Raw genomic sequence first — 25084 nt, 5'->3', positions numbered from 1 at the left:
GTGCCAGCACCACAGGCAGAGGATTAGCCTATTGAGCCATGGCGCCGGCCCCCTACTTGCCTTTTCCCTTTAGTAATAGCAAAATACATAAACATACACATTTATTTATGTACTTCTTTTCCCCCAGGTACATTGTAGTGCCTCACCCCGAGTCTAAAAGTAATAATGGCAAAAAGTTTAAAAGTCTAATCACTTCAATAAATTGATGTCTAAAAGTGTTTTAAACACTTTTAAAACACTTTTAGTGATTTAAAAAAAAAAGTCTAAAAGTAATATATGTGTCAAGGACTGCATTACATACCTTTTAGGAACTAAAACAAAATGGGAAGCTAGTAAAATACAGCTTGATAGAATAAGTTCTTTGGAGGGGGGATTAAACATTATGTTGGTGTTATAATAGCAAATTAATTGGGAATGGTAAGTTTTTCATTATATCATGAACCACATTAATAAAATAATAGTATTTAGCTAGAAATCTCCTGGTGACACAGCAAATGTATAGAGATACTACTTTCACAGTTGTTACCAAAATGCAATACTATTACACTTGATCAACCAGGATTGTAATTAAAATAAATGTTATTACTCTCTTCTCTGGAAAGTGTTATAATTGTTAAAACTTTGAAATTATATTTTTGGGATTCTTCTAGGTAATTTGTTCCTTGAAGGAAATGAATAAGTACAGGGAGTATCTGACCAGTTTAAAATTAGACTTTGAAAGAAAATATATCAGAGAACAGGTAAGTTAAATAATTGAATTTGGAGCCCGTAAGAAAGAAAATTTTTATGTAAATTTGGTCCAATTCAGAAAATTTTCTTATAGTGTTCTTATGTAAAAGTATTAAGATAACAAAAAAGATCTCTAGGGGGCCCACACTTGTGGCTTAGTAGCCTAAGCTGCCTGTGGCTCCAGCATCCCATATGGGCAAGGGTTCGTGTCCTGGCTGCTCCACATCCGATCCAGCTCTCTGCTAATGGCCTGGGAAAGCAGTAGAAGATGGCCTAAGTACCTGGGCCTCTGCACCCACGTGGGAGACCTGGAAGAAGCTCCTGGCTTCGGATCTGCGCAGCTCTGGCCGTTGCTGCCATTTGGAGACTGAACCAGTGGATGGAAGATTCTCTCCTCCCCCTCCCCCTCCCCTTCCCCCTCTCCCTCCTCTGAAACTCTATCTTTCAAATAAATAAGTACAATTTTTTAAAAAATGTCTCTGTAAGAGATCAATAGAAGATAAAATGGAGACATTTGCTTTTCATTCACAGAGAAAATTTGTCTGGAATGAGCCACACTAGACTTAAATACAGTTGACAGAATTAGCCATTTGCAAAACACAGAACATTCACTAAGCCAGAAATATAGGAAGACATATCAAAGGACAGGTTTACTTTTGGCAAATATAAAAGCTTTCTCTGTTTTCTTTCAGAAAATGATTGAAAAACAAGTACATAAATTGTATGAAAGCAAGAGAGCCTATGATAGCTGTGAGGCTGCTCTATTCCAAGAATGGCTGTTACAAGAAGATACACAAACAACCCCAGAACAGGAGCAATTACTAAAACACAGGTACAATCAAAGTGAATGCATACTTCATGGACATACTGTGGGTCCCCAAAAGTTGTAAAAACACTAGAAAGAACTGGAAGCAGGCAGAACAGAAATGATAGACACTATTTAACCCCCATGAGATTAGGAACCTTGGTACCAAGGCTAGGGAAGAGAGTTTCAGCCTGATAAATCAGAGCCACTGGGAGCCCAAGAGGTAAACCAACCTGATGTTTGAAGAAGCAATCTGATAGTCTGCAGTGTTCTCCTTAGATGAGAAGTTGTTCAGGGATTTGCAAATTACAGAAGGACCAGGACCCACTTACTTGTAAAGGAAATTAAAATATCCTGATTCTTTGAGATTGGTCCTTCAGTTCATTCTGGCCATCTTTGGAAATTCGTGTTCCCAAACTACTGAGTTATGAATAATTTCTATGTAAAATGGCTTTCTGAATCATTATGTTCCACATTTTGCTATTATCCCAGCTACAATGACAGAGAGTTATATAATGGAGATTAGTAAAACAAGTACAGCATGGTGAGCTGATAGGTCAAACTAGCTGAAAAGTCCTTGAATAACTAAATTTCCTGTAGTTCAAGAAATAAACCACCAAGCAGGTAGTTTGGGAGTATCAAAGTAGGTCATGCCATCTTAAGAGAAACATGTAATTTACCTTCACTTATATTTGCACTTTATATAGATATGCGGATATGATTCATAGGGAATTACACAAGGCTCAACACACAGCTGAAAAGCGGAATGCAGTCTGTACGAAGGAACAGAAAAGTCAACATCAGGACCACATAAGAAGAAAACTTGATCTCCGTAAACAAATTGAAGATGTGAGCACCACCAAATTTTAAATATAGAAGGAAATTGTGTATGACTGTTTTATTTGTAAGCATTTTAGCATGCTTAGCTGCAATTATGTCAGGTCTACAGAATAAGCCCCTTTTAATCTTTCATTTCTATTACAACTGAGACTGATACCACAAATTATATATTCACTATATTACACTCACATCTCATCTGCCCTTTAAAGTTCTAGCACTATTGAGAAATAATCATGCCTGCATTTTCACTCTCCAAATTCAGATAAGGTTAGTTTCTCTGTCAAAATACATAAGGCATACCTCCTGAGTCCAGAAGAAGAAACCCTCTTGGCTGGTATCCTTTTAGATCCCTCACTGGGGCCAGGTTAATGCTTGAAGTAAGCTTCTAAAAGCAAAGCAGTTTCTTTGCATTTTCCTTCCGATTGCATCTACCCATACATTCCCAATAAAAAATTAAGATCAGTGCATTCTAAAGCCAATGCAAGATTATCACTATTTGTGACCCAATTTCTATTAGGCCATTGATTTGATCTAATTTACTATTAGATTATTGATGGTAAGTAGAAAAAATACAAAAAAAAAAAACTAAGAACCCATGTTGACTACTGTATACTTTGCTCTTTAGAAATGGAAAACAAAAGAAATGTTACTTTTGTCAAAGATTGGAGAAGAAGTAAGAAGAGAAGCAAGAATTGAAGAACAGCATCGGAAAATTAGGGAAGAAATTGATCGGAAGGTAGAATGAGATTTTACCAATGATGTAGACTTTGATAAAAGGCTTTTGCCATTTTTAATATTTTAAAGGGAGAATTTTCAAAAGTGGGCTACACTCAGAAAGATAGCTACTTATGGAGAGACCCAATCTGGCCTAAACCTATACTCAAAGGGCTGGCCAGAAATGGGACCAGTCTCCAGGAAGTGGGCAATGAGTTAAATTGGATCTAGTCAGTTATTAAAAGATACTCTTCATGCTAAGCCACAACAGAAAGCTTATCCCTTATACCTGTCTAGTTTTATATTCATTGTGACTTTAGAATTCTCAAGATAGGAAGACAGGCTGACTTCAAATACATCATCACATTTGACATATGTATTTTGCCTTTCCAGTGTCAAGTTGATAACATTTTTAAATGTATTAAATATATTTTTATTATCTTAGAAAAAAGCACTTCTGGAGAAAAAAATCGCTCATCATTTACAAAAAATGCAAAGACATGACCTTAAAAGAGGACGAGAAGGAAGTCTATTTTCAGGCAAAGGACAAGATGAAACAGAAGGTGAGAGAGGGAGACAATAAAGACAAAGTAGAAAATGCATACTTAAACATTGAATATTGGTGTCTATAAAAAAAAACCTCTGCTTATACCTTTACCTTGCAAAGGTAAGTCATATGACCTCATGCTACCTGTTCCAGCTATTGTGGAAGATATTTCCTGGTCACAGCTCTATTGTAAGTACTATATATACACACACACGCACATACACACTCATGTATGTATATGTGGGGAGCAACTCGGACTATACTGTTACTGGAATTAAGACTTATTCTATGCATCTGCTCTCCCACTGTGGGGAGCAACTCGGACTATATTGTTACTGGAATTAAGACTTATTCTATGCATCTGCTCTCCCACAATATGGCGCTGGGAGAGAAGAAAGAGGCTTCTACACAGCTGCCTCCAGTTCAACCAAGGAACTGTAGGACTTGCTCCTGATTGGAGGAGAGCAGCGTACTCGGCGTGTGGGCAGCCGAGTTGGGATTGGCAGAGAAGGACTATAAAGGAGGAGAGAAACGGCATGCACCAGGAACATCTATGGGGAACATCTAAGGGAACCCGTGCAGCCCCCGAGAAGAGCCGGCCGGTGGTGTGCCGCTCCCCTGCGGAAGTGGGGAATGTGGCTAGGGGGAACTGCCCTTCCACGGAGGTGGAAGGGATAGTAGCCAACCCGGGAAGGACCAGCAGCAAACCCGGGGAGGGCCGAGCAGACGAAAGAACAGCGCAGGGTCCTGTGTTGCTCCTCCACGAAGAGGGGGAGCGACATAATGGTGCCGTGACTCGGATAGGAAACCTGACTTGGATAGGAAACCTAGGACGGATAGCAAACTTAGGAGGGAAGAAACGGGAAGAACTGGGAAAAATACCGGAGAGAGAGACTAGCAAACAGCCTAGGGAAAAGCCGGACGAAAAAGGAGCCGGAAGAAGCTATTGAAAGCCTAGGCATAGACTCAGATACGGACTACGGGGGGAAGCTGGGAGAAATCTCTAAGGTCGAAAGCGAAAGTGAAAGCTAGAACAAACAGACTCGGACGCGGACTGTGGGGAGAGGCCAGGAGAAATGAGGGAGGAATATTGTTGGAGGAAAGCTTGGGAAAACATACCGGGTAGAGAAAAATGTTAGGGAAATTGAAGCCGCGGGGGGCAGGCCGAGGCGGAAACGAAAGCCACTTTGGGGTTCTCAAGTTAGCCCGGGAATAGGGGGCGAGAAGTTGAAACCAGAAGCTGAGACGTAAGCCAGATTGGGATCCGTCTGATTAGCCCGGGGAGCAAAGGACGGGAAGCCAAATCGTGGGGCGGAGACGTACGCTGGGTTGAATTCGCCAGGCTAGCCCGGGGAACTTAGATTGAATCCTAGTGGCGGAGACGCAAGCTACGCTGTGTTACTCGCGGAAGCCGCCGCGTGCAGAGAGAGCACGGGGCGTGAATAGATAGGGAACGCTGGCGTAGGCCGTGGTTCAGACGCGAAAGGGTTAAGCGTGGAGACCGCGGAGCGCGCAAAGCCGAGCCGAGCAAAGCCGGGAAGCTGCGCAGATGAGAGAGGCGCGCGGGCTGAAGCGGCGCAGAGCCGGGAACCCGCCGGCGGGGCGAGGTGCCGGGAAGCTGCGGGGATAAGAGAAACAGAAGTTTGGAAGTGGAGTGAGAGAAATGGGAATGTTGGCAGATAGAAGTAAAATGGGAGAGATAGGAATGCCCGGAGATAGAGAAATAGAGAGAAATAAGGCCTCCCCTCAACATGCCAATTAGAAGGCTTGGATTCGGTCTGCCTGATTTAAGGCGGTAAGCGCCAGCAAAGCTCGACCAGAGTATGAGCTGCAGGTCACCGAAGATAGGCACAAACCAACACTAATAAGTCTCCCCCACAATACGGCAATGAGAAGGCTTGGATTCGGTTTGCCTGATAGGTTTTGTAAACACCTGCAGGCAGTTCTAGCAGAGCAGAGCATGCGCTGCAGGGCACCGAACACAGGCACGCATCAGCGCCTAAAAACCTCCTCACAATGGCGAAGAGAGGACCCGGATTCGGTTTTCCTGATTGATAGGACTTGTAAGAGCCTGTGGCAACTCTAGCAAGTACAGCAGAGTGTGTGCCGCGGGACACCGAAGACAGGCGCGTATCAACGCCAAAAAAAAAAAAAAATAAATAAATAAATAAAAAGAAAGGGGGATCTGTGGGGAGCAACTCGGACTATACTGTTACTGGAATTAAGACTTATTCTATGCATCTGCTCTCCCACTGTGGGGAGCAACTCGGACTATATTGTTACTGGAATTAAGACTTATTCTATGCATCTGCTCTCCCACAATATGGCGCTGGGAGAGAAGAAAGAGGCTTCTACACAGCTGCCTCCAGTTCAACCAAGGAACTGTAGGACTTGCTCCTGATTGGAGGAGAGCAGCGTACTCGGCGTGTGGGCAGCCGAGTTGGGATTGGCAGAGAAGGACTATAAAGGAGGAGAGAAACGGCATGCACCAGGAACATCTATGGGGAACATCTAAGGGAACCCGTGCAGCCCCCGAGAAGAGCCGGCCGGTGGTGTGCCGCTCCCCTGCGGAAGTGGGGAATGTGGCTAGGGGGAACTGCCCTTCCACGGAGGTGGAAGGGATAGTAGCCAACCCGGGAAGGACCAGCAGCAAACCCGGGGAGGGCCGAGCAGACGAAAGAACAGCGCAGGGTCCTGTGTTGCTCCTCCACGAAGAGGGGGAGCGACATGTATATACAGTATATGTAGAACAGATAAGCTGTCCAGTAGACAAGATTTCCTGTACTGCAGCTTTAAAGAGGAGTCACTAGGAAGAGACAGCACACACACAAAAACAGATAAGATAGGAAGAAAAGAGGCAGCAGAGATAGAGAAATAAGCTGAGGGAAAAAGAAGTTTGAAAGGAGGAACCAGTAAGAAAATAAAATTATAAAATTGAAAGGAAAGAAAGAAATGTTTGACAAAAGGAGCCAGTAAAAGGGAAAAATAGACTGAAAAAAAGGAGACAAAGAGAAATATGGTTTTTAGAAAGGGATTTGTTTATTTATTTTAAAGGCAGAGTTACAGAGAGGTAGAGAGATAGAGAGAGGTCTTCCATCTGCTGGTTCACTCCCCAAATGGTCACAATGGCTGAAGCTGGGCCGATCCAAAGCCAGGAGCCAGGAGCTCCAGGTCTCCCACACAGGTAAAGGGGCCTAAGCACTTGGGCCACCTTCCACTGCTTTCCCATGCCATATCAGAGAGCTGGATCAGAAGTGAAGGTGGGAGGGTGGTTATGGCGGGGGGGAGCCACTATAATCCAAAAGTTGTACTTTAGAAATTTATATTTATTAAATAAAAGTTAAAAAAAAGTGAAGCAGCCAGGACTTAAACCAGCGTTCATATGATGGAATGCCGGCTCTGTGGCTTTACCCACTATACCAGAGTGCCAGCCCTGAGAAATATGTTTTATAAAAGAAAATTTTTATGTTGAAGAACAAGCAAGCAAAGATTATACTAACGTGTATGTAGAGAGGGTAAGCTAGTGAAAGAGAAAAAGGTTTTTTAAAGGGATATAAAAATGAAGACATTTTAAAATATACAAAGCAAGAAATAGAAAAAGTAAGAACAACAGTGGTGAAGAGGAGGCAGTAAGAAAAGATGATACAAAAAGAGTGAAACAGAAAGAAAAAGGGAGAGAGAATAAAGAAAGAGTTAAAAGGAAATTAAATGGGCCGGCGCCGCGGCTCACTAGGCTAATCCTCCGCCTAGCGGCGCCGGCACACCGGGTTCTAGTCCCGGTTGGGGCGCCGGATTCTGTCCCGGTTGCCCCTCTTCCAGGCCAGCCCTCTGCTGTGGCCAGGGAGTGCAGTGGAGGATGGCCCAGGTGCTTGGGCCCTGCACCCCATGGGAGACCAGGAAAAGCACCTGGCTCCTGGCTCCTGCCATCGGATCAGCGCGGTGCGCCGGCCGCAGCGCGCCGACCGCGGCGGCCATTGGAGGGTGAACCAACGGCAAAGGAAGACCTTTCTCTCTGTCTCTCTCTCTCACTGTCCACTCTGCCTGTCAAAAAAAAAAAAAAAAGGAAATTAAATGGAAGAAGCCAGTGGGAAAACACATTCTGGATGAGGGAGTTGGGGCAGGGCAAGATAAGGGCAAAAAAAAGAAATAAGAGACAGGGGATTGGTGGGAAGGAGAAAGGCAGCCAAGCAAAGAAAGAACGATAGTGAAAGAAAGGAAGGCATGCAGAAAAAAAAAAAAATGAAACGGGGAGGGAGGGAGCAGGAGCAAAGGGAGAGAAGGTGATAGGGGAAAGTTTATTTTAATTTTTGCAGCAGGAAAAGGTAAAATAAAGGAAACAATAAGAGTGGGTGAGAATTTGAAAAAGAGGAGCCAGTTAGAAAATGAACTACAGTTTGGGGAATGGGAATAATAAAGATTGAAGTAATCAGTAAAACAAAATACTTACTTAAAAAATATCAACAGATCAGTAGATAAAATGGACTTTAAAAAGGAGAAGCCAGTCATGGGAAGCCACGACACTCTGGCAAAAAAAAAAAAAAAATGACCTAAATGAAAGATCGCTGTGAGTGAGATCCCAGAGGAAAGAACGGGCCATCAAAGAAGGAGGTACCTTTCTCTGAAGAGAGGAGATAACTTCCACTTTGACTATGACCTTGTCTAAATAAGATCAGAGTTGGTGAACTCAAGAGGCTTCCATAGCCTTGGCAACTCATGACAAGAGCCTAGGGTGATTACTGACATCATAAACAAGAGTGTCAGTTGTTAAATCAACAACGGGAGTCACTGTGCACTTACTCCCCACGTAGGATCTCTGTCCTTAATGTGTTGTACTATGTGAATTAATGGTATAACTAGTGCTCAAACAGTACTTTATACTTTGTGTTTCTGTGTGGGTGCAAACTGTTGAAATCTTTACTTAGTATATACTAAGTTGATCTTCTGTATATAAAGATAATTGGAAATGAATCTTGATGTGAATGGAAGGGGAGAGGGAGCAGGAGATGGGAGGGTTGCAGGTGAGAGGGAAGTTATGGGGGGGGAAAGCCACTGTAATCCAAAAGCTGTACTTTGGAAATTTATATTTATTAAATAAAAGTTAAAAAAATAAAAAATTTAAAAAAAGGAGAAGCCCGTGAGAGAAAGCAGTAGAATGGAGATAGACTAAATAAAAGAATACAGTAAAGGAGAAAATAAACAAAAAGGAGGCACTAAGAAAGACATTACAGGAACATAACCAAAGAAAAGTGAGATAGAAGAGAGGGAAAATGAGAAAATGCAAAAAGGAAAGAAAATAGAAGTTTCAAATGAGAAATCAGTAAGAAGACGACAATGAGGAAGCTTTTAAAATAAGGCAGTGATGTTAAATGATAAGTAAATACAGATAGAAAATATGATCAGACTTTGTGAGGGAATGGCCGGTAAGAAAGGCAGTACAGGAAAATACAGAAAGAAACCATGGAATAGAGAGAGGGTAGGAGACAGAGGCACAGGAAAAAGGACCAGAACCATGAGAGTGCATTGGAGGGAATCAGAAGGAAAGTATTAAAAGAGAAGCCTGTAAAAAAAAAAAATACGGGAAGGAAGACTGAAGGGAGGGAGGGAGGCGTGCAGCAAGGTAAGCTGAGAGAGTGAAAGAAAAGTATGAGGAGATACTGAGGCAAGGAAGGGGGAGGAGAGCGAAGGGCAGGGAATCAAAGGAAAGACAGGGAAAAAGTTGGAGAAGGATCACCCAGTAGGAAAAGAGTAAAATAAAAAAGTAAAGTTAAAAAATAAAACTTGTGGCTGGTGCTGCAGCTCATTTGGCTAATCCTCTGCCGGCGGCACCAGCACCCCGGGTTCTAGTCCCGGATGGGGCACTGGATTCTGTCCCGGTTGCTCCTCTTCCAGTCCAGCTCTCTGCTGTGGCCAGGGAGTGCAGTGGAGGATGGCCCAAGTGCTTGGGCCCTGCACCCACATGAGAGACCAGGAGGAAGCACCTGGCTCCTGGCCATAGTGGCCGTTTGAGGGGTGAACCAACGGAAGAAAGACCTTTCTCTCTGTCTCTCTCTCTAACTCTGCCTGTCAAAAATAAAATAAAATAAAATAAAACTTGTATGCGAAAAGAAGCGGCCATTAAGGAACAATTGTAGAGGGGGGAGGGTGCACAGAGTTTAAAAGGAGACATTGTGAAATGGACACTATGGGAAATGGTGACTTGATCAGCATAGCCCTGACTGTTAATGAACAACTTAATACATTATCCCTCTTAGTAGTTTTTTTGTCTGTTCTACTTAATATGACTGGTTTAATTCTGTAATTAATACACAGTTATTCTTAAGTGTTGAAAATTAACTGAAATGTGATCCCTGTTAAACATAAGAGTGGGAATAAGAGAAGGAAGAGATGTATAATTTGGGACATGCTCAAGCTGACTTGCCCCAAATGGTAGAGTTAGAAACATACCAGGGGATTCCAATTCAGTCCAATCAAGGTGGCATGTACCAATGCCATCTCACTATTCCAAGTGATCAATTTCAGTTCACAATTGATCATAATGAAAGGACTAAGAGTCAAAGGGAGCACATAAACAAGTCTAGTACCTGCTAACACTAACCGATAGAATAAATAAAGGGGAGAGTGATCCAACATGGGAAGTGAGATACTCAGCAGACTCATAGAATGGCAGATGTCCTAAATAGCACTCTGGCCTCAGAATCAGCCCTAAAGGCATTTGGAGCTGGCTGAAAAGCCCATGAGAGTATTTCAGGCATGGAAAGCCAAGACACTCTGGCAAAAAGATCTCTGTGAGTGAGATCCCAGTGGAAAGAACAGGTCTTCAAAGAAGGAGGTACCTTTCTCTGAAGGGAGGAGAGAACTTCCACTTTGACTATGACCTTGTCTAAACAAGAGAAGAATCGGAGAACTCAGAGGGCTTCCATAGCCTTGGAAACTCATGACTGGAGCATAGGGAGATTACTGATGCCATAGACAGGAGTGTCAATTGGTAAAGTCAACAACAGGAGTCACTGTGCACTTACTCCTCATGTAGGATCTCTGTCCTTAATGTGCTGTGCATTGAGATTTAATGCTATAACGAGTACTCAAACAATATATTTCACTTTGTGTTTCTATGGGGGTGCAAACTGTTGAAATCTTTACTTAATGTATACTAAACTGATCCTCTGTAAAAAAAAAAAAAAAGAAAAAAGAAATTATCAACTCCCAACTTGACTCTCACTGGGATTAAACATGACAATAGGTCTGATCTGATTTCATCATCATTTAAAAAAAATCATCTATTATTTTTCACTTTATGTTTCTGTGTGGGAGCAAACTGTTGAAATCCTTACTTAATGTATACTAAGCTGATCTTCTGTATATTAAGATAATAGAAAATGAATCTTGATGTGAATGGAAGGGGAGAGGGAGTGGGAAAGGGGAGGGTTGTGGGTGGGAGGGACGGTATGGGGGGAAAGCCATTGTAATCCATAAATCGTACTTTGGAAATTTATATTCATTAAATAAAAGTTAAAAAAAAAAGGAGACATTGGTTACTAAGAGTTTAAGATGAGGAGCCCATAAAAAGTAAGGAAAAAAGGGAAGGTGGAGGGAGAGGAGAGATCCAGGGAGGGAGGGAGAGAGGGAAACTAGAGAGAAGGGAAGGAGAAAAGGAACGCAAAGAAAGTGCACACAGTGAAAGAAATGGAGTAGAATTCATAGACAAAGGGACTCCACCAAAAAAAGGGGAGGGGGAGGAATGGAATAAAATTTTAATAATATAAGTCAGAAAAAAACTAAACAGGAAATGAGATTGTTAACATAGAGGTTTTGAAAAGGAGCAGCCAGTAAGACATCCAAACACAGTGGAGAGGGAGGGATGGATTTTTAAAGGAAAAATTTTTTTGGAGTACAAAGTAGGAACCAACATTATGGCTTAGTGGATTAAGCTGCTGCTGGCATCCTATTTGGGTGTCGGTTTGAGCCATGGCTGCCCCACTTCTGATCCAGCTCCCTGCTATTGCACCTGGAAAAGCAGTGGAAGATGACCCAAGTCCCTGCATCCCTGAACCCATGTGGGAAACCCAGATGGAACTCCTGGCTCCTGGCTTCAGCCTGCCCCAGCCCTGGCTATTGTGACCATTTGGGGAGTGAACCAGTTGATGGAAGATCTCTTTTTCTCTGTCTCCCTCTCTCTCTCTTAACTCTGCCTTTCAAATAAAATAAATACATCTTTTTAAGAGAGTGTAAAATAGACATGATAGATGATTGATTGATGTGATAAACAAGTCTGACTTTAAACAGAATAAACCAGAAAGAAAAAAACAGCACAAGACAAGACTAGGAAAGAGAAGGAAAAAAGTCAAGAACAAAGTTTAAGAAGAGGAGCCATAGAGTGATTAAAAAAAAAAAAAAAAGGAAGGGAAGGAGAGAGAAACCTGGGAAGGAGAAGGGGGATGGGACTGGAAGAAGTGAGAGGCTGGGGAAAGCAGAGAGGAACGGAAGGAAGGAAGGCAAAGACAAGAGAAAGTCAGTAAAGGCATGGACAAAAGGAATCAAGAAAGTGTCGCTCCCCGTCTTTGTGGAGGAACGACACAGGACCCTGCGCTGTTCTTTTGTCTGCTCAGCCCTCCCCGGGTTTGCTGCTGGTTCTTCCCAGGTTGGCTACCATCCCTTCCACCTCCGTGGAAGGGCGGTTCCCCCTGGCCACTTTCCCCACTTCCACAGGGGAGCGGCACACCGCCGGCCGGCTCTCTCAGGGGCTGCACAGGTGTTCCTTCAGATGTTCCTGGTGCATGTTGTCTCTCTCCTCCTTTATAGTCCTCTTCCGCCAATCCCAACTCAGCTGCCCACACGCCGAGTACGCTGCTCTCCTCCAATCAGGAGCAGGATCAGCTCCTGGAGGTCATCACTCAAGTTGGCAAGAGGCAGCTGCGTAGAAGCTGTTTTCTCCTCTCCCAGCGCCATATTGTGGGAGAGCAGGTGCATAGAATAAGTCTTAATTCCAGTAACTTAGTCTAGTCCGAGTTGCTCCCAGTTGCTCCCCACAGAAAGAATGGATGTGGGGAGCTAGAAATAAAGCTAAAGTTTCAAAGTGATGGGCCAATAGGAAAAGAGTAAAATGAAGAGTAGGGATAGATGATCCAAAAGGAGCCAGGAAGAAAAGTACAATATGGAGGACATTTTGGAAAGTCACTTTTTTTAGATTTATTTATTTATTTGAAAGAGTTAAACAGAGAGAGGAGAGGCATAGATAGAGAGAAAGGTCTTCCATTTGCTGGTTCACTCCCCAGATGGCCACAACGACCGGAGCTGCACCGATCTGAAGTCAGGAGCCAGGAGCTTCTTCCAGGTCTCCCACATGGGTGCAGGGGCCCAAGGACTTGGGGGCCATCTTCTACTGCTTTCCCAGGCCATAGCAGAGAGCTGGATTGGAAGTGGAGCAGCCAGGACTCGAACCAGTGCCCATGTGGGATGCTGGCACTGCAGGTGGTGGCTTTACCCACTATGCCACAGCGCCAGTCCCTGGTAAATCACTTTAAAAACCATTAAATTGAATTATGTGACTGACAGGTATATAGGTATCTAGATAAAATTCCAAAGCGGAAAAAGTATAAAATACAATAAAATAAAGATAGATGATTTGATGGCTAAGTAGGTAGATAAAACTTTATCTATTAGCAGATATAAGTAGAAGTATATAAAGCAAGTAAAAGGCAGTACAGAAGACACAGGACAAGCCTTTGGCGCAGCAGTTAAGATGCTGCTTGAGATACCTGCATTTTGTATTTGAGTGCCTGGGTTCAGATCCTAGTTCTGCTTCCTATTCAAGCTTCCTGCTAGTGCACACCCTAGGAGGCAGCAGGTGATGGCTCAAGGACTCGAATCACTCATGTGGGAGATCCAAATGGAGTTCCTGGTTCCTCGCTCCCACCTGGCCCAGCCTCAAGTGTTGAGGGCATTTTGAAAGTGAACCAGTGGATGGAAGATCTGTGTGCCTATCTGTGTCTCTGCCCTTCAAATAAATATAAATATTTCTTGAAAAAATAAGACAATGTAGACACAGAAGAACTACAGAAATAGAAGGAAAAGGATTTAAACACAGGAGCCAATGAATGTAAAAAGGGGAAGAATAGAATGTATGAAAATACTAGGAAACCAAAAAGGGTTGCGGGGAAGATGAGAGGGGTGAAAATGCCTACAGGCAAGCAAACAGAAGGCAAGGAAAGCCTGAGAGTGAGAGGAAGTGACCAAGAGACTTATAGAATGGGAAAGAGGGAGGGAGGAAAGAAGGGAAAGTGAGCAGGCAAGAAGGAAAAGTAGAAAATATAAACGGGATGAGAATAGGGGAAAGTAACTTTTATTTTTATTTGAAAGGCAGAGACACAAAGGGAGTAGCAGAAAGAGCTTCTATTCACTGGTTCACTCTCCAGATGCCCTCAACAGTCAAGACTGAGCCAGGATGAAGCCAGAAACCTTGAACTCCATCTGGGTCTCCATGTGGGTGGCAGGGACCTAAGTACTTGAGCATCGCCTGCTGCCTCAGAGAGAGTGAATTATCAGGAATCTGAGTTGATAGCAGAAGCAGGACTCAATCTGAGGCACTCTGATAAGGGATGCAGGTGTCCAAAGTGGCTGCGGAACAACAGCCCCCCTAAAAGAGAACAATCTGAGAAAGTGAGTTACCACCCTAAATCTCTGTATATGAAATGAGAGGCAGAGGTGAAGACTTTAAAAGGCCAAAAGCAGTAATGTACAGAAAAGAAAGTTGAGAAAGAAAGAAGTGCTTAAAATGAACCAGTATAAAGAAGAATGGTAGGCAAGCAAGCCCTAAGGTGGACGAATGGGGAAAGAAAGGGGAGGAGAGGAAGAATGAGACATAGGCCGGCAAAGAAGAGACATGCAGAAAGTGGATAAAAGATGAATGAAAAGCAGAAAAAAATGATAAAGGAAGACTCAGGTAATGAAAAAGAGATTAATTGTGAGAATGAGGGGTTTGAAAAGGAAAAGCTAGTGAGAAAATCAAACACAATTGTGTGTAGAAGCGAGAGCTTTAAAGATAGAAGGAGAAAAAGATTAAGCTAGGATGATCGATGATAGATACATAGATCAAACTGTTTTTAAAGATTTATTTATTTGTTTGAAAGAGTTACAGAGAGAGAGAGAGAGAGAGGTCTTACATCTGATGGTTCACTCCCCAATTGGCCACAATGGCTGCGCTGATCTGAAGCCAGGAGCCAGGAGCCTCCCCTGGGCGCCCATATGGGATGCCAGTGCCTCAGGCCAGGGCGTTAAACCCACTGCGCCATAGCGCCGGCCCCAGATCAAATTTTAAAAGGAGAAACCAGACCAAAATGGATAGAAAATTATAAAAACAAGAGCCAAGGGAGGAGAGAAAAGCAAAAGAGGAGAGTACGTCAGAAAATCAGACCTGGGCAGTGAAGTGCTAAAACAGATTTTATTCAAGACTGAAGAGATCTCAGGGTAGAACTGGCTCAAGTCTTAAATACAACAAGGAATAGTGGGAATTTATAGCCAGGGAGCAGGGAGAGGTCAGTGAGTGGAAGATCAGGAGAGGAAACAGCAGAGTGGGCAGTGGGATTCTCGCTAAACCAACCCAACAGGATCTAACAGGATTCTTGTTAAAGGCAGAGGCCAAGGTGGGCACAAAAGGTGAATGAAGAGGAAACAGGGTGAGGATTCTTGCTAAAACTGGATTTTTTGCTAAGAAGTGTACCTGTGGCCGAAGGAGAAACTTAGGCTGCCTAACTAAAAGTTTGATCAAGCCAAGAATTTTTGTCAGTAGAAGGGGAGAAGGAGAAAAAGAAAACAGACATCTGTAAAATTAATGGGTGAGTCAAGTAGGATAAGGTGAAATAGATAGATTTTTTGAGAGAGGGGAGCTTGTAATGTGGAACTATTAACTCAAATATAATTGTGGGGATGAGAGATTTAAAGAGTAGACACGATTAAGAGTAAAATAATGAATAGAAGAGGTAGATGACTGGTGGATACATGGATGGATACACAGGTAGGTAGGTAGGACTTTATAAAGAAACCAGTGAAGATGATATAAAATGATAGGGTTTAACAGAGAGTAACACAAAAGTGTTAAAAAAAGAAGGTAAAATAAGCAGGCAAGCAAAGAAACCTGGAGGAAATGTGAAAGATGAGTCAGAAGAGAGAAAGGGAGGGGACAAAACAAATTTAAATTATATAGGTAAGTAGAGGAAAAGTAAAATAAAGAAGACGAAAATGAAGCGTGATAGAGATAGGGAACAGATATTGTAAAGGAGGAACCGGTAAGAAAATCAAATACAATATGGAGAGAAAGGGAAGAGGGATAGAAAATGAAGTTCATATAAAAGCATTGCATCAAAGAATGGTAGGGATATAGACAGTTGATATACACATATAGGTAGGTATAGAGCTTAAAGGGGGAGACAGCAGGAAGTACAGAAAGTGAAAGGGAAGGAAAGAAAGTATCAAGAATGATCCAGTTTGAAACTAGTAAAAGAGAAGGAAAGGAAGAATAGAAGAAAGGAGAGCAGAAAGAAAGAAAAAAGTTTATAAAGGATGAGTCCATATAGAACAAGATTAATTAAAGAAGGAGAGAGATGGTGAGAATGACGGGAAAGAGCTGGTAAAAAAAGTCAGTCGTATGCTGGAGGACTGATTGTAAAAGTAGGAGTAGAAAAAGGTAAGTAAAATTAGCTGAGTAGATAGCCAGGTAGGCAGTTGACTGATTCACTAGTTGGACATAAAAGATAGGGACTAATAAAAAAAGAATGTACTAAAATGATAAGGAGAGAGACATTAAAAGAAATAGAACACAATAGGATAAAGGATAATACAGGCAAGCAGGATGGAAAGAGAGAATGAAGGTTGGGAATGGAGGACAGGAAGATAGATCTATAAAGAAGTCAGCCAAAAATACAATAAAATAAAGCTGGATGACAGGTAAGTTGATAGATAGATATGTAGATATATTTAAAGAAGGGACAAGAAGACTATTAAAAATGTAAAGTGTAAAGTAAGGTTTGAGAGAGAGAGCTTTTTAAAAAATGATTTATTTATTTGAGAGGTAGAGTTATAGAGAGAGAGGAGGAGAGACAAAAAGAGATTTTCCATCTGCTGGTTCACTCCCTAAATGGCCACAATGGTCAGGGCTGGGCCAGGCCTAAGCCAGGAGCCAGGAGCCAGGAGCTTTATCCAGGTCTCACACGTGGATGCAGGGGCCCAAGTACTTGGGCCATCTTCTCTGCTTTCCCCGACCATTAGCAAGGAGCTGGATTGGAAGTAGGGCAGCCAGGACGTGAACTGGCACCCATGTAGGATGCTAGCAGCACGAATAGTGACCTTACCCACTCACCACTATGCTTGCCCTGAGAAACAACTTTTTCTAAAAAGTATAAGATAGAGGGAGTATAGTTTATTGCGTGTTTTATAAAGAACCACAAAAGAGGGGTTTGAAGTTTTTCTTAAGTGTTGAAACTTAACTAAAAAGTGATCCCTGTTAAATATAAGAGTGGGAATAAGAGAGGGAAGAGATGAACAATTTGGGACATGCTCAATCGGACTTGCCCCAAGGCATTCAGATCTGGCTGAAAAGCCCATGAGAGTATTTCAGGCATGGAAAGCCAAGATACTCTGTCAAAAAAAAAAAATGACCTAAATGAAAGATCTCTGCGAGTGAGATCCCAGTTGAAAGAACAGGTCTTCAAAGAAGGAGGTACCTTTCTCTGAAGGGAGGAGAGAACTTCCACTCTGACTATGACCTTGTCTAAATATGATCAGAGTCGGTGAACTCAAAAGGCTTCCATAGCCTTGGCAACTCATGATGCCATAAATAAGAGTGTCAATTTGTTAAGTCAACAACAGGAGTCACTGTGCACTTACTCCTCATGTAGGATCTCTGTCCTTAATGTGCTGTACAGTGTGATTTAATGCTATAACTAGTACTCAAACTATTTTTCACTTTGTGTTTCTATGTGGGTGCAAACTGTTGAAATCTTTACTTAATATATACTAAACTGATCTTCTGTATATAAAGAGAATTGAAAATGAATCTTGATGTGAATGGAAGGGGAGAGGGAGCGGGAAAGGGGAGGGTTGTGGGTGGGAGGGAAGTTATGCGGGGGAAAAGCCATTGTACTCCATAAGCTGTACTTTGGAAATTTATATTCACTAAATAAAGTTAAAAAAAAAGAGGGGTTTGAAAGTTCCAGGTGCAGATAATAAACTTTTAAGGATATAGAAGTACAAATTGCCCTGATTTAATCATTACACATTGTGTACATGTTTTGAAATATCATGCTGTACCCCATAAATGTGTGCAATTGTTAAGTGTCACTTGAAAAAGACTAAAAAGACTAAAAGTGGCGTAGCAGGTTAAGCCACTGCCTGTGACACCAGCATCCCATATAGACGCCAGTTTGTGTCCCAGCTGTTCCACTTCTGATCCAGCTCCCTGCTAATGGTCTGGGAAAGCAGCAGAAGATGACCCAAGTGTCTGGGCCCCTGCACCCACATGGGAGACACAGAAGAAGCTCCTGGCTCCTGGCTCCAGCCTGGCTCAGCCCGGGCAGTTGTGGCCATCTGGGAAGTGAACCAATGGATGGACGATTTCTCTGTCCCTCTTTCTCTGTAATTCTTTCAAATAAATAAATAATCTTTGTAAAAACAACTTAAGATATAAGGAGAAAGGAGTAGGAAGGAAGGGAAGAAGGCAGGAAATAGGAGAGGTAGGAAGAGAAGTGGAGGAGAAAGGCAGCAAGTGTATAGGCTCACAGAGAAAGAATGAATATGCCAGAGACAGGTACTAAAGATTAAAAGCTGGAAGAAAGGAAGGAGGCAAAGAAGGAAGGAAAGAATTTGTAAAGGAATTAAGCTAGGAAAGTAGTAAAAAAAAAGAATGAGACAGAGAAGACTTTAAAAGGAGAAATGATATTTGTGGAGGACAGACAGATCTAAAAAGAAACCAGTTGAAAATAGAGTAGAAAAAATACAGGGTCTGGCACTGTGGTGTAGTAGGCTGAGCCTCTGTCTGTGGCACTGGCATACCATATGGGGGCTGGTCCATAACTCAGCTGCTCCTCTTCCAATCCAGCTCTCTGTTTTTGGCCTGGAAGAGCAGTGGAGGCTGGCCCAAGTGCTTTAGACCCCTGCACCCACATGGGAGACCCAGAAGAAGTTTCGGGATCCTGGCTTTGCATTTGCCCAGCTTCAGCTGTTGCAGCCATTTGGGGGGTGAACCAGCAGGTGGAAGACCTTTCTCTCCATGACTCTTCCTGTCAAATAAATGAATCAGATATTTAAAAAAATACAGATAAGATGATAGCTAGGTGATAGAGTAGTAAAAAAGATGTTTTAAGAGGGTTAATTAATTTCTAAAATGTAAAATAAAGGAGGAAATATACGGATGAGAGGAAGGGAGGGAGAGAAGGAAACAGGAAGAGCATTGCTGCACAAGTTGGACAGGGCCAGTAAGAATAAAATATACAAAAAAAAAGATGAAAAGACAGAAAAACAAGAGACAGAGAAAACCAAAAAAGTGTTAAAAATTAGAAGCCTGTATGAAGATTTTACACAAGAGAAAAGGAAGTTCTAAAACAAGAGGCCAGTAAGTTTAAGAGACATCTAAAAAAGAGCGAATAAGAAAATATTAAAATGATAAAAGGAAAGTGGCAAAGAGGGAGAGATGTTTAACAAGCAAGGGTCAAGAAGAAATACTATTGTAAATAATGAAGCAACAAAATGAGAAAGAAATTTCTAAGAGGGAGAGCCAATTGTACTTCTTTTTTTTTAAATAAAGATTTTATGGCCTGCGCCGCGGCTCACTAGGCTAATCCTCCGCCTTGCGGTGCCGGCACACCGCCCTGTCGGGGTGCCGGATTCTGTCCCGGTTGCCCCTCTTCCAGGCCAGCTCTCTGCTGTGGCCAGGGAGTGCAGTGGAGGATGGCCCAAGTGCTTGGGCCCTGCACCCCATGGGAGACCAGGAGAAGTACCTGGCTCCTGCCATCGGATCAGCGCGGTGCGCCGGCCGCAGCGTGCCGGCCGCGGCGGCCATTGGAGGGTGAACCAACAGCAAAGGAAGACCTTTCTCTCTGTCTCTCTCTCTCTCACTGTCCACTCTGCCTGTCAAAAAATTAAAAAAAAATTTTAAAAATAAATAAAGATTTTATTTCTTTGAAAGAGTTACAGAGAAGGAGAGAGGGAGGGAGGGAGAGAGAGAGAGAGAGAGAGAGAGAGATCTTCCATCCACTGGTTCACTCCACAGTTGGCCTCAACAGCCAGGGCTGGGTCAGGCCAACCCAGGAGCCAGGATCTTCATCTGGGTCTCTGACATGGGTGGCAGGGGCCCAAGGACTTGGGTCATCTTCTGCTGCTTTTGCAGGTGCACTAGCAGGGAGCTGGCTTGGAAGTGGAGCAGCTGGGACATGAACCAGCTCTCAGTTTTATTTTGTATTTGTTGAACTCTAGTGGAGAATTAAATCTTTCACCATAATGTACATTAAAAATGTGTTATCTTGGTGCTGGCATAGTGGCATAGCTGGTTAACCCACCATCTGTGCTGCCATCATCCCATATGAGTGCCAGTTCGTATCCCACCTGCTTCACTTCCAATCCAGCTCCCTGCTAAAGTGCCCGAGAAAGCAGTGGAAGATGGCCCAAGTACTTGGGCCCCTGCCACCCATGTGAGAGACCTGGAAGAAGCTCCTGACTCCTGGCTTTGGCCTGGCCCAGCTGTGGCTGTTGAGGCCATTTGGGGAGTGAAACAGCAAATGGAAGATCTCTCCCTTTCTCTTTTTCTCCCTCTCTCTGTGTAATTCTGCCTTTCAAATAAATAAATAAATCTTTAAAAGATGTTATATTAAAAATAATAAATAAAATATTAAGTTAAAAAAACAAAGATGAAGGTAATTAACAAAAGCAATTACTTATGAGTTTAGCTTTGCTCACATAGGATGCTGGCATCATAGGTGGCAGCTTAACCTGCTGCTCCACGATGAAGGCCCTCTGTTAAACTTTTTTAAAAGATTTATTTATTTATTTGAAAGTCAGAGTTACACAGAGAGAGAAGGAGAGGCAGAGAGAGAGAGGTCTTCCATCTGCTGGTTCACTCCCCATATGGCTGCAACAGCCAGAGCTGGGCTGATTTGAAGCCAGGAGCCAGGAGCTTCTTCCGGGTCTCCCACGTGGGTTCAGGGGCCGAAGTACTTGGGCCATCTTCTACTGCTTTCCTAGGCCATAGCAGAGAGCTGGATTGGAAGTGGAGCAGCCGGGTCTTGAACTGGTGCCCATATGGGATGCCGGCACTGCAGGCGGCAGCTTAAGCCACTACGCCACAGTGCTGGCCCCTGTTAAACTTTTTAAAAAGAAAATTTAAAGGACTAATTAATAAGAAAAAGTAAAGGAGAAAATATGACAGGGAGGAAGGAAAGGATAGGAAGGGAAAAGAAGGAAAGGAGCTGATGAGAATAAAGTATGTAAAAATGGTAAACATTGGAAGCTGGTAGGAAAACTATACAACAGGGAAACAAAAAGTTTTAAAAAGGAAGAGGTGATAAAATATATTTGAGAAAGATTAAGTAAAAGATAAATGCATTTTTGAGTCTAAATATGATGAGAGTCAATAGAGAAATATGTTTAATAAGGAAGTTTCAAGAAGAAAATACCACTGCAATAAATAATGAAAGCAAGAGCAAGAATGAAATCAGTTCTAAAAGGAGTCAATCAAGAAAACAGTGGAAAAAAAACAAAAGTTAAATAAAGTGAGAGTGAAAGAGGGAAGAAAGGAGGAAGAATGGAGAGGAGTGCAGGAAAAGGAATAAAGAGAAAAGGGAGATACAAGAAGAAACAATTTTAAGTGAGAATGTGTACAAGAGAAAGTTTGAAAGGTGGTGCTGGTAAGAATTGACATTAGAGGGAAGAAGGGGCAGTAGGAAAAGCTTGCAGTTCAATTCAGTGAAACCAGGAGACTAAGGTTGTGCCTCTGTGATAATAGATGTCTTTAGCAGCGGTGTTGCTCTCTCCATCTTGTCCTATTAGCTTCTGCTTCCAATTGAAATAAAGTTTCGTGACCACCTCAAATCCTTTTGAAAAAAATATATAAGTGAGTTTATGTTCACAATGTTACAGAGTTGACAAAAGAGGATGGCTATTTTACATATGATATTGATTTATACCACTATAATAAGCTCTCATCTTTTACCATGCAGACACCAAGCAATGCACAACTTAAAATGCTAATAAATTAAACACAATACAATGGTAATTTGGAATCCTTTTGTCTTTCTAAATTTTCATTTATTATTTTCATTTTATTTGAAAGACACAGACCGACAGAGATCTCCCATCTGCTGATTCACTCCCTAAATGCCTACAATGGCCTAAGCTGGGCCAGGCAAAAACCGGGAACCAGGAACTCAATCCAGGTTTCCCACGTGGGTTGCAAAGACCCAAGTACTTGAGCCATCATCACCTGCTGTTCTCCCAGGGGCTGCATTAGAATGAAGCTGGAATTGGCAAGGGAGCCAGGACTTGAACCCTAGATACTCTGATATGGGATGTGGGCATCCCAAGAGGCAGTTTAACCCTGCCCCAAATGCCTGCCCCTCTATCTTTAAATAGAATCAGGAGCTATTATCACTTTTTTCCAACACGAAGACTAGCATGGGGCTACTTCTACCAGGTGGTGAGAAACAACCAAGGATTGTTAGTGAAACTGTAGCCTAAAGGATCTCCAGCACAGCTATGACGTTGGTCTGCATCCTGCACAGAGGAAAGGCCACGTTCTCCTGGAGCAAGATGTAGTTTTTCCTTTCTCCCAGAAGACAACTCTGTGTCAGTAGAGCTAAAGTATATCTTTAGTTAGACAAGATAATGTTACAAAAGTAATCCTGCTACACCTCCATCACCTCTGTCTCCTGAGTCTCTGAGCTTTGGCACTGTTGACTTTTGGGGTCATAATGTCCTCTGTCATTTGTGGGGGCTGTCCTGTGCATGATAGGATGTTTAGCAATGTTCCTGGCCTCTACTCAGAAACACCCCACCACCACCACTATTTGTGACAATCAAAAATATCCCCAGTCAGATATCCTCTGGAGAAAAGAATCACCTCCCATTGAGAACCTTTGTCTTCTCCAACTATACCCGCCCAACCCTATATACAGATTGGCATGTAGCTCTCCTCTTAATGGGCATGAAAGGATAAATAAAATATATCTGAGATAATTTTGTCATGTTTACTATTAAAATGTGTTGTTAATGTCTCTAAGCTTTTCTAGAGATGAAGAAAGTGCTGCCAGTGGCCAGAAATCACATCAAGGACACCAAGGCCAAAAATGTAATTGAAATGTTATGACTAGGAATTAGCAATTTGTGGAAGGACTGGATTTCATAGTGACTTCTGATTATAATGTAGATAAATCCTCTATCACTTCCTCCACACTCCCATGAGCCAGACAACCCACATTCTGCAGCTGATAACTCTCCAAGCTTAGAACAGAGCCCTGACTTTCCAGACCCTGCTCCTGATGTGTCCGTATACATTTCCATTCCCAAGATGATCCTGTGATTCACTGGCTGTTGCTGCTGCTGCTGCCACCCCTTGCTTTCTGCCTTCTAGGAAAGCATGTGCCTGCATCTCACTCATTCCATCTAGAAACCATCCTTGGAGATTGTGGACCACAGGTTCTGTTGACACTTCTGAAGCCCATGGCCCTTAGGGACCTAGCAAGAACTAAGACTCCTGCCAGTGCTCTTTCTCAAAAGGCTGCCCTTCCTTTGCCTTCGGGCATTTCAGACCTGCAGCAACTTACGCCACTTCACTGGCAGCAGAAATATTGCATAATGAGACATTTTCCTACAGCAGTGGAGCATCTCCCACTCTTGGTCTTCTGTTCCTTTCAGAAAAGCCCAGCTGATTAGTAGCTGTGTTGTCATTTGAGCATTTCAGCCTACTTCCTGAGTAGGTATTAAAATACGTGTAGGGCCCGCACTATTTGCTGGATGTGTTTCTTCCTTCCCTGCACTTTCTGGCTCAGTCATCGGTATCTCTAACACATTTCTCTGTGTTCTGCCCTTATGGGGCCCTCAAAATGGCTCAAACTTTGAGAGAGACTCCCTAGTCTTTATGCTTCTTCCCCAAAGGTGTGTCCAGATGTCTGGCTTAAATGTTCTTACTCCTTCAAGTATCAGCATCATGGTCATGATCATTATGATGATCACCTAGGAACTTATTATGAATGCATATTCTTAGGCACCCCAGACCTACTGAATCAGAATCTGTGTTTAACTAGAACCCCAGCTGCTCTTCATGCCCATTACAGTTTGGCAGGCACTGGTTTCCACAGCCTTATGAAAGAAGAATATAGTCAGAGTGCTTGGATGAAATGTTCTCTGTCCCTGTCTGAACTCAAAGATTGCCTGCTGGTCTTTAGAGTTGAACCTGCCACTGGTGCATGATATATCTCTTTGGGCTTAGTAGAGCCCTCTGGTTTTCAGATTTCACCATCCACTCCAATTCTGGCTGGCTACTCCATAACATTCAAGTTAGAACCCTCTTACCTCCATGATGGTGACTCCCCCTAGCAAGCTCACCAGACTCTCATCCCTTTCTGGGCCATGTCCACACTACTTGGAAACCAAGAGTGGCTTAAGAAGGCAAAACCTTAGTGAGATCCTTGCTGTGCTTGTCTGCATTGCAGCGCCAAGTTGCTGTGGAGGAAGAGACAAGGGTGCAGGGATAGCCTAAGAAATCATGCTGAGTGAAATAAGCCAGTCCCAAAGGGACAAATATCATATGTTCTCCCTGATTGGTGACAACTAACTGAGCACCTAAAAGGAAGCCTGTTGAAGTGAAATGGACACCATGAGAAACAATGACTTGATCAGCCCTTGTCCTGACTGTCCAGGAACAACTTACTATTTTATTCCTTTTAGTATTTTTTTTGTTCTACTTAATACCATTGGTTGAACTCTTTAATTAACACACAATTATTATTAGACGTTTAAAATTAACTGAAAAGTGATCCTTGTTAAATATGAGTGGGAATAAGAGAGGGAGGAGATGTACAGTTTGGCAAATGCTCACTCAGACTTAACCCTAATGGTAGAGCTAGAAACATGCCAGGGGATTCCAATTCAATCCCCTCAAGGTGGCATGTACCAATGCCATCTCACTAGTCCAAGTGATCAGTTTAAGTTCATAATTGATCAAAAAGTTAGTATTAAGTGTCAAAGAGATTACATAAATAAGACCAGTGTCTGCAAATAATTGATAGAATTAAAAAGGAGAGAATGAGCCTACATGGGAAGCAGGATGCACAGCAGACTCATAAAATGGCAAATGCCCTAAACAGCACTTTGGCCTCAGATTCAGCCCTTAAGGCATTTGGATCTGGCTGAAAAGCCCATGAGAGTATTTCAGGCATGGAAAGCCAAGACACTGTGGCAAAAAAATGACC

At 42.7% G+C, this 25084-nt stretch overlaps 1 protein-coding gene across 5 annotated transcripts in view; it reads left to right on the top strand.

Annotated features, from left to right (window-relative positions):
* The window catches only part of LOC108178739 (fibrous sheath-interacting protein 2), a 101839-nt gene that overhangs the window by 1881 nt on the left and 74874 nt on the right, over positions 1-25084 (top strand). For 2 of the 5 annotated variants that reach the window (XM_051827511.2, XM_051827508.2), the window contains exons 4-8: positions 651-740; positions 1422-1561; positions 2242-2383; positions 3000-3110; positions 3534-3651. In XM_051827511.2, coding sequence (XP_051683471.2) covers positions 651-740; positions 1422-1561; positions 2242-2383; positions 3000-3110; positions 3534-3651 — 601 coding nt within the window. The remainder of the gene's footprint in view (positions 1-650; positions 741-1421; positions 1562-2241; positions 2384-2999; positions 3111-3533; positions 3652-25084) is intronic. The other 3 variants (XM_017349849.3, XM_051827509.2, XM_051827510.2) reach the window with 2 other exon arrangements.

The sequence above is a fragment of the Oryctolagus cuniculus genome, chromosome X, assembly GCF_964237555.1.
Source record: "Oryctolagus cuniculus chromosome X, mOryCun1.1, whole genome shotgun sequence".
Taxonomy (NCBI): domain Eukaryota; kingdom Metazoa; phylum Chordata; class Mammalia; order Lagomorpha; family Leporidae; genus Oryctolagus; species Oryctolagus cuniculus.
Note: the sequence above shows the minus strand (reverse complement) of the source record. Positions and strands in the feature narration are given on the sequence as shown.